We start from the raw sequence: 10,000 nt of genomic DNA on the forward strand, positions 1-10,000 counted from the left end.
AACCTCAACGCGAATCAGTTGGACTACGAGCGATATATGAAGGATGACACGGCACCCGTTATACATCACAAGATCCGGGACTCCCTGATCGAGCTGACGTCGGTGAAAGTGAACATTGTCGTCTACTCGCTGTACAAGAAACCCGAAGACGATCCGGAGAACAAGAAGAAGGAGGAGAAGAAATATGTATCCTTTAAAACGACTAATTATACTTATTTCAGGGAAAGCGATATCGAAGGCATAACTTCTGAGATGGCAGAAAGCATCATTCAGGAAGCTATCGAATGCACCATGAACGAATCAGGGTACACTCTCGAGAAGATCATCGGTACGGAACTGAGGATCAACTTTAACAGCGCACTCTCCAAAGGATCCAGTTACCTTCCATTGCCGTTCACCACGAAAGCGGTGGTAAATGTGAAGAACGAGGATCACATGTGCTTCAAGTACGCGGTCCTGGGGAAGCATCTACCTCCGAATACGATGCATAAATATCGAGTGACCAAGTACACTCCCTACTTGCAACGCTACGATTTTTCTTGTGTTCCCTTCCCGACATCCGTGCAAGATGTCTCAAAATTTGAAAAGAGGAACGACGTCTCGATTTCAGTGTTCGGAATCGACGGTTACGATGACAGCGACAGCGAGGACGAAGAGGAAACTGGGCGCGGTGAGTACGATGATATCGGACTCGGTCCTGATGACTACATTCAAGGCGCCAGTGACGATGATGCCGAAGAAGATGTTGACGAGCCAGACGACGTCTTTGTGGTTGATGCCAGACCTAAGAAGAAGAAGGTGTCTAAGAAGAAGAAGAAGAAGGAACCAAAGAAGCAACCGCAAATCTATCCCCTACGTGTTTCCAGAGAAGAGAAACCGGATCACATCGATCTTTTGTACTTCACGAAGGGTAAAAAATCTCACTGGTGTTATATTTCAGATTTTGAGAAACTAGTTGGGAGTCAGTTGACGAAACATCAGCACAGGATCTTCATATGCAAGGCGTGTTTCTACTTCAACAAAAACGAAGATAGTCTGACAAGGCACAAGCAAGAGTGCAATAAGCTTATAAAGAGAGAAGCCCGGATCGAGTACCCCGCAGATAAAGAATGTGTGCTGCAGTTCAAGGACCATTCGAAAGCTCTGACACACAAATACGTCGCCTATTGCGACTTCGAGTGCTACCTGGAGGATGTCGATTTCGATCCTAACCAACCGACGTTCGCCTACCAATATCACAAGACCATGTCTTTCGCCTACACGGTCGTCTCGCCTGATCCTGAGATTAATACGGACGAGCCGATTCTCTATCGTGGACCGGACGCTCACAACGTTTTCCTGGACGCCATGATCGGGCTTGCAGAACGGATAGCTGAGAGGTTCCAGATCGAAAAAGACATAAGGATGGACGCTGAAGCCGAGGCGGCTTTCCAAGCAGTAACCGAGTGCCAGCTGTGCGACTTACCTTTTTCCAAAGACAATCCTAAAGTGAGGGATCACGACCACCAATACGTCGACCCGGAGAAATCTAATTACAGGATGGCTCTATGTAGAAGATGTAACTTGCAGTTCAAGCATCCCAGAACCTTGATGGTCGTCTTCCATAACGGCTCTCCGTACGATTTCCACAAAGTGGTCAAGGCCTTGAGCGGCAGAAACCTCAAGCCCGAGATCATCGCGCAGACGAGCGAGCGGTACATCACCATCATCGTGAGGCCCGGAAAAGGCGTAAAGATACAATTCATCGACAGCTTCAAATTCTTGGCTGCGTCGCTGGAGAAACTAGCCTCAACGCTACCCGACGAGGCGTTCATCCGAACACGTTCTTTGTGCTCGACGCCGGAACAGTTGGAGATTGCGAAGCAGAAAGCAGTATTCTGTTACGACTACGTCACCGACGAAACCAAGTTGGAAGTTACACAACCGCCACCAAAAGAGGAGTTCTACAGTAAACTGAAATCGGAGCATATTTCAGATGCCGACTACGCACGATTCTGCAAGACATGGGAGTTGTTCGGCTTTGAAAATTTAGGAGAATACGTGGACTTTTATCTGAAACTAGACGTGTGTCTCCTGGCCGATGTGTTTCAAGAGTTCAGGAAGTTCGGGCAGCAGCACTACAAACTTGATCCGGCGAATTTCCTTACCTTGCCCAGCTTCGCATTTAGAGCTTTCCTGAAAATGACAAAAGTAAAAATAGACCTTTTCAAAGAATCCCAACACGAGATGACGACGATGATTCTGACTAGCATCCGGGGTGGAATCTCACAATCGATGCTCCGACACGCAGTCGCCAACAATCCCTATCTGAAAGACTCGTACGATCCTCGAGAACCGGAAACGTACCTGGCCTACTTTGACGTCACCGCCTTGTACGCCTTCACAATGTGCAAGCCTTTGCCTCGAGGGGATTACCGATGGTTGGAGCCGCACGAACTAGTCACCTTCACGGAGGACAAGATCCGTTCGCTGGATGAAAACGGAGACATCGGATATATCTTCGAGGTGGACCTAGAGTACCCGGAAGAGCTGCATGACAAACATGTGGATTTACCCTTCTGCTGCGAAAATCAAGTACCGCCGCAACTCGGATCTAAACATCCAAAATTGTTAACAACGTTGGAACACAAAAGGAAGTACACCATCCATTACGTTGCGCTGAAACAGGCGTTGAAACACGGGCTCAAACTGACAGCTCTGCGTCGAGGGATCCGTTTCCATCAGCGACCCTACCTTCGGGAGTTCATCGAGCTCAACGCCCGCCTACGTCAAGAGGCCAAAGGGAACGAATTCCATCAATCCCTGCTGAAACTGTGCTCCAACGCCTGCTATGGTAAATTTCTTGAGAATCCGCTCAAGCGGAAGAAGATGCTCCTCGCTTCTACGGAGCAGAGAATGGCCAAACTCATCCGAAGAGCGGACTTCCTGGATCGGAAGATTTTCGATCAGAAATTGGCAGTTGTGGAACTGCACAAAAAGACCGTCAAATTCGATCGCCCCGGAATCGTCGGGTTTTCCATTTTAGACCTGTCCAAGGTCCACATGTACCAGTTCCACTACGAGGAGATGTTGAAACGATATCCCAGAGAGAACGTCCACATAGTCTATATGGATACGGACAGTTTTATCTACTCGGTGAAGACTCCCGATCTCTACGCCGACCTCCGCCTAAATTTGAACATCTTCGACACCTCCAACTACCCGAAGGACCACCCCTGCTTCTCGGATAAAAACTACAAGGTTATGGGGACTTTCAAAGACGAGACGGGAGGAGATCCGATCGTCGAGGTCGTCGCCATCAGAGCCAAGCTTTACTTGTATCGAACAGCGAGCAAGACGGACAAACGAGCCAAAGGAGTGCAGAAGAGCGTAGTCCAAAAGTCGATCGGATTGGACGATTTCATAGACGGGATATATCAAAACAAGGATGCTTACAGAGACGCCAGAACGATAACAAGCAAGAAGCATGAAATTTATACCGTTCAGAGTAGGAAGAAAGCCATCTGCAGTTACGATGACAAACGGTTCATCCTGCAAGGTAACGTAGTGTCTCTACCCTTCGGACACTACGCCCTGAAGAAACGCAGCGATTGGGCGGAACACCTGCAAGTTCGACTGGCGGGAATCATCCTTCTGCGCTCTCACGACCGGAGAACGGGAGTCAACCTTCGAGAAAACCTCGAACGGATCGAAAATTTACGGTTGGCGTTGATCAAAGCAACATGGTTGGGAGAGAAACGGAAAAGACCGGCGGAAGATTCTTCAGATGATGTTTATTCTGTAAAGAGATGTTGTTCCGCCAATACCCTTCTTTTGTAATTCCCATTTTTTGTTTCAGGATCGAAATGGAAGCTTTGAACAATCACGTTCTGTATACCCCGACGAAGCCAGCGAAATTGGTCCACTCCAAGGATTTGGTGAAAGGCCAGCGTTACCCTCTCCGAAAGATGCTACGCGTCGATACCAAATACGGAGCGAGCATCCTGGCCTACATCACCATCGGTGGTGAGAAGTGCAAGGTCTACCTACCGAAATCCTACAACGCAACGATCTCCGATGCGGATCTAGAGGAGCTCAACTCGAGAAGACTCGACTTGGTCATGGTAGATCAACACTTTGCGACTTTCAAATTTGAAGTCGTGGACAGCCTTGACGAACCGGAGTCGGGAGCCCAAGCTTCGTCTAAAGCCGCACCATCATCATCAAAAGCCTAAGGAGAGCGTGGACCATTACCGATGAGGTTTCTTTGTTGCAGAGTTTGACTGAACCGGCGGACAATGACGTGTTTCATGGACGTGAAAGGATACCTGCTTACCAACACGTTCGTTTGCAAAGAGGTGGCGATCGTTTGCCCCCACGGACGATCCTTCGGAGTCTGGACCTTTCGACCACCCTTCTCTTGGGACAACCTCAGTGCTGCTGATAGATTTCGAGTCAAGCGTACCGTTGAAGATGGCCTCACTCTGCCTTGGAACGACGGTGTCATCCCCTACAGATGTCTGGAGTCTCTATTTGTCACGATAGCACAAAAGTTCAAGAATTGGGTCGTGGAGGATACGCTGGTCAAGGAGAATATCTTCCCCTACAAATGTACTTCCGTTCGGATCGTCACCCTCGAGCAGCATTGCGAAGACGTATGCGGTCTTTACGATAGATATCTCGCCGATGACGTCACTCGACCTGTAATCACTTGCTTTTACGATCATCCGCAATGCGCAGCTCGGACGGCGACGTATCTGATGAACATTTTTCAAAGGATGCAAAACCATGCTTCCTCTTGCGAATAATTTCTATCAGTAATGATGTGTATTCTAAGACTGTGTTCGCATCGATTCTGTTTCAGTGTTGAAGCATTCGCTGTTGCTGCAGGCTACCGGTAAAGTCGACCCCCTGGAGTTTGCACGTCTGAATAATGAAATGAAATTCAGCATGGAGACGAAAGTGGCTTTTTTCAAGAGACTAGCGAGCGACTGCTACTACGGTCTTCCCCACTTCAAGTGCGTGTTGGAAACAGTCCAGGACGGTTGGGAAAAAATGCAAGTCTATCGCTTACCATCTGTCTTCGATGATCCCAATCACTCGTGCATCGCGAGATGTCGCTATATGCTTCAGGATCATTTAATAATGGTACATCAAGTTTTAGAAGACATAGAAGACTATGCATTGTTCTTAATCGTCTTCGACAAATTCTTCGAACACAGCCTACAAGTTGGGGAAGAGCACCTCATGCGTGAGCAAATCTTGTCCGAGTTTTATGCTGTCGAATATTTCAATCGTAAATTTTTAAAGGACCCCGATTGGTTCAAGCTGGGACTCAGAATCGATGCGGACACTGTCAAAGAAGGATCTTGGTATAGGAGAGTAGAGAGCGTTTATCACAACGGAGTTGGGGCATACCCTTCGCAACTTCCTTGCCTTACAGTGTACGAAAAGAGAAGTTTCGTCCAAGAGGCTCGTTACAACATTATCCAATTCGCTAGAGCCCTTCCGGAGGACAAAGTCTTCCGCTTCCTTCGCGAGTTTATGTAATTCTCGCTCTCCTATGCTTTTCTTTAATCGAAATGAACTTGATTCGGTCAATCTCTCTCCTCTGATTTCTTTAATCGAAAATTAATCGCATGTAATGATTTATTTGTAATGTATCCTTGACCTCACTCGGTTCAGTCAACCTCTCTCCTCTGATTTCTTTAATCGAAAATTAACCTTTTGTAATGATTTATTTGTAATGTATCCTTGACCAAACTCGGTTCAGTCAATCTTTCCTCTGATTTCTTTAATCGAATATTAACCTTTTGTAATGATTTATTCGTAATGTATCCTTGACCAAACTCGGTTCAGTCAATCTCTCCTCTGATTTCTTTAATCGAAGATTAACCTAAGGTAATGATGTATTCTTGCCGTAACTCGGCTCATTCAAATGTATTGTTAAATTTATTTTGTGTTATTTTAGTTGTACCGTGTAACACGGTATCATAACTCATTCTGAGATTTGAATATGTAACTTCTCAATGATTGTATTCTGATTGTAATATTTTCAACAGTTCGGTTAATAAACATTCGATCGATCTAAACAAAATCTTATCATTTCAGTTTTCCACCCCCCATCCCTCCCTCCCCTCCTACTCCCTGAGGATAGTATTGTCAGAGCATGTTTGACTCTTACGATGCTACCCTCCTCCCTATCCCAATTATATGACGAGGGAAAAAAAAGAAGATGGATTTATATTTTTTTTTTGAAATTTATTGAGCAAATAAAGAAATTCTTAAAAGAGAATACAATTTCCAAAGATTTATTCGAAAGAATACAAAGTAAAAGACATTTGAATATTGAACGAAATTACGAATTCTAAAGAAAGTTAATTTGACAAAAGAAGAATTTGACAAAAGAAGTTCACTCTAATGGAACGAATCAAACTTTAAAAACTGAAGAAATACAAAGAAACAAATAATGACATGTCATTAATTTCTAGATTTAAAATAGGAGGAAAAAATGAGAGGGAAAGAGCTGCACTAAATCGATAATTTACTTTGCAATTTACTCGGAATCGAGTGTCTAAAAGAATACATTTAGCTACAATAGTCCTTATTTATTCAAAGATGAAAGTGAAAAGCTTTTAAATATTTTAAGACTATAGTAAAAATTGAAACTGCGGCAGCTCTTTCCCGCTCTTCTCGAGAACACTCAGCGAATACGTTTGACCGTACCGGTGAGAGATTGATATGCGAATACTACATCATGGATAAGAATAGCGTAAGCTGTAGTGTTCTTAGGGAAATTTACATCAGCCTCCATATCTATCTGAATGTCCAAAGGACCAGGCTTCAAAATATCTTGATACAAACACCTCATCACGAACATGGGATTCTCATCCTTGAATTTCAATTTATTCAACGGCGGCTCGCACAATTTTTCTCCGTCGAAGTAATCAGGGATGAAGTTGAGATAGTTCTGATAGAAATGTAAGAACCTGTTCCGTTGAAAATCCTCGTTCAAGTTCTCGTAAGGTAGGGCGGTGCTGTTCAGATGAACTTTGATGGAGCGGAGTCTGATGTGGTCGAACTTGCTGGCATCCGTCTTCTCGTTGTCCATCCTGGAGGTTTGAAACAGCACGATGATGTAGGTCGGCGCCTCCACGTTGCTGGTCGTCATTAGCTTCCAGGTCTCTTTGTTGTTACTCGGAAGTTGCTTTTCTTGCAGCGCCTCCCATCTTGCGGAACCAATCGATAACTTTCTGCACCACGGTGCGGATTCCAGCACCTGTACGCTCGGGTGGCGACATCCTCACTGGTATATGATTGACTAACGACTGAGGCGATCGATAACACCATTCGTGCTTATATACTCGGGTGGGGGGAGTATATAAGGGTTGCCGCGGTTAGTTTGAACTTCAGTACTCGTGAGGATGCGTCTGGAACCGCAACGCAAACGTCTCAAGGTGAAGAACGCAGATCCGCCGTCGAACGGTGCGAAAAAAGTCAAAAGGAGACATAGCGTCCTCCTTCCCGACTCGATACGGTCGATAATCTGCGGCCCGTCGAACTGCGGGAAAACGAACGTTATGGTTTGTCTGCTTCTGGACTCGAACGGACTGAAGTTCCGCAACGTTTATTTATATTCGAAAACGCCGTTTCAACCTAAGTACGCGACTCTCGGCAAAATTTTGAACAGTGTAGACGATCTCGGATATCACGTGTTTTCCGATAATACGGAGATCGTAAAACCTAGCGACGCAGCGCCCGACTCGATCTTTATTTTCGACGATGTGGCTTGCGACAAACAGAACACGATGCGGGAATATTTCAGCATGGGTCGACACAGTTCTGTGGACAGTTTTTATTTGTGTCAAACGTACAGTCGGATTCCTAAACAACTCATCCGCGACAACGCCAACCTGATCGTTCTGTTCCGACAGGACGAGATGAACTTGAAACACGTGTACGACGATCACGTGAACACGGATATGCCCTTCGAGGATTTCAAAAGTATGTGCGCCCTGTGTTGGTCGAAGGACAAGTACGGCTTTTTGGTGATAGACAAGGATAGCGACATGGACAACGGTCGATACAGGAAAGGGTTCGACACCTTTATAAAACTCTGAGCGCTGCGAAACCCCGACGTCGTTCGATAGAAACCGGATTCGCAGGGGAAGGAGGAGGTCTCGGTGTCTATATAAAGCGTCGACTTGTACCCGCTCGCATCAGTGAGTACCGAGACCATGGAGCACATGGACGATATCATTCGCGCTCGTGAGACGATCAGAAAGAAGTATAATGCTTTACGTCGCGGTGAAGCCGAGACGGAGCTGGAGTTGGAGAAGACGTTCAAGCCTGTGGCCGAACCGTTGAAGGCTTTACTACGAATAAAGGATCCGTCTAAAGTCTCCGCTGTCAAAGAAGAACCTAAGTCGACCAACGTGAAAGAAGAAGCTATATCGACCTCCGTCAAAAAAGAAGCTCCATCGATCTCCACCGAAGAAGGCAAAGAAGATGGAGAGGACGTGGAGAAGGAGAACGTTTCGCTGGATACCTACGTACGATCGAATTTTGGACCTCTGGCCGGAGATTATTTTTACAAGATGATCAAGGCTGGAGGTAAAGGTCCGACCGAATTCGATCACGTTTCCGGAGTGCGACACGGAGGGAGCACCGTTGCGGAGTGGATGATCGGCAGCAAACCGGTTTCCTTCGACAAGACGGACACCCTCTTGGTGAACGGGGAACCTTTTACCACTCTGACTCCCGGTCTTCTGGAACTCATTTTCAAACGTGCACCTCGCAACTACGCGGCGGAGGATCTAACAGAGTATAAAAGGCTGCTCGACACGACGAACGCGCACAGAGTGAATTACGACGCCGATCAACCACTACGTGCTACGCGAGCGAAGAAATACACCCAGATTATCAAGACTCTCTACCCTAAACTTCCGTCCGTTTCTCCGGTCAAAAAGACGAAGAAGAAGAAAAAGACTGGAGCCGGAGCGTTCGTACCCCTGGAACAAAAGCGGACTTACGTGTATTGGGACGATCCCAACGAACTAGTCGAACGCCTAGCATTGTTAGTCGCCTCCAAGGAAGCCGGGAACACAGGACTGGAAAGAGAGATTCTGAGCATCGAAGAGGAGCTTCGTGAAGGAGGTTACATTCGATGAGTCGGGATGAGCACGATCGATAAGTTCGGTAGACCGTTGCCGCAGGAATCTCTCGGTGCCGGAAAAAGCCTTCCCGTACTCGAGGGAATGCGATTGGACTCGGACAAAAACTACACGGCGCTCAAGAAACGCATTAAGCTGGTCGCGGATCCCGAGGAAGAGTCCGACGCCGTCAACCTGTCTTGGCTGAACAATCGCCTCTACGAGCTAGAGAAACGGGTCGAAGCTAACATCGAGAGGTCGCGTGAAACTCTCTTGACGGAGATGAGTTCGAAGGATCAAATGAAAATTCTGGAGGTACCCGAAACCACTCCGTCGGCGCAAGATGAATATTCCATCGTAACCGATCCGATCGTCGGTATAAAAGGTGTCACCGAGGGACGACCGGACTCAGTCAGCCGGTGAAGATGGAACCGTCAGCAGCGAAACGAGGTGTGGTCGACGAGCTGCACAAACCGGCGAGGCGCAATTTTCCTCGTCGGAAGGTGGAAATCCGCGGACTCTTCGATCTGTGGCAAGCGGATCTGGTGGAGATGATACCGTACGCGTCGGTCAATCGCGGCTTCAAATACCTACTCACCGTCATCGATACCTGCTCGAAGTACGCCTGGGCCGAACCTGTCAAGACGAAGAAAGGCGTAGACGTCACCGCTGCGATGGTCAAAGTTTTAAAATCAGCGAAGAAAGCACCCAAGAACCTACAAGTCGACCAAGGAGGGGAGTTCTTCAACTCTCATTTCGAGAAGCTAATGACGTCACACGGCATAAATCTGTACAATTCCTACTCGACAAAGAAAGCATCGATAGTGGAACGATTCAATCGAACGTTAAAGACCAGGATGTGGAAGCGA

General features: G+C 46.9%; 3 protein-coding genes across 4 annotated transcripts in view; 2 read left to right on the forward strand and 1 right to left on the reverse strand.

The window, feature by feature from the left end:
- On the forward strand, positions 1 to 3,834 carry LOC109043462 (uncharacterized; the record flags this gene model as incomplete). The annotated part of the gene is given in 1 exon segment (XM_019060664.2): positions 1 to 3,834. A coding segment is annotated over 1 exon segment (3,819 nt), but the record flags the coding sequence as incomplete, so codon positions are not given.
- Positions 1 to 10,000, forward strand: part of LOC109037684 (glycosyltransferase 25 family member) — a 323,369-nt gene that overhangs the window by 103,110 nt on the left and 210,259 nt on the right. The gene's annotated exons all lie outside the window — the stretch shown is intronic.
- LOC109037686 (cannabinoid receptor type 1A) overlaps positions 1 to 10,000 on the reverse strand; it is a 276,308-nt gene that overhangs the window by 85,435 nt on the left and 180,873 nt on the right. The gene's annotated exons all lie outside the window — the stretch shown is intronic.

This window comes from Bemisia tabaci, chromosome 10 (assembly GCF_918797505.1).
Source record: "Bemisia tabaci chromosome 10, PGI_BMITA_v3".
Lineage (NCBI taxonomy): Eukaryota > Metazoa > Arthropoda > Insecta > Hemiptera > Aleyrodidae > Bemisia > Bemisia tabaci.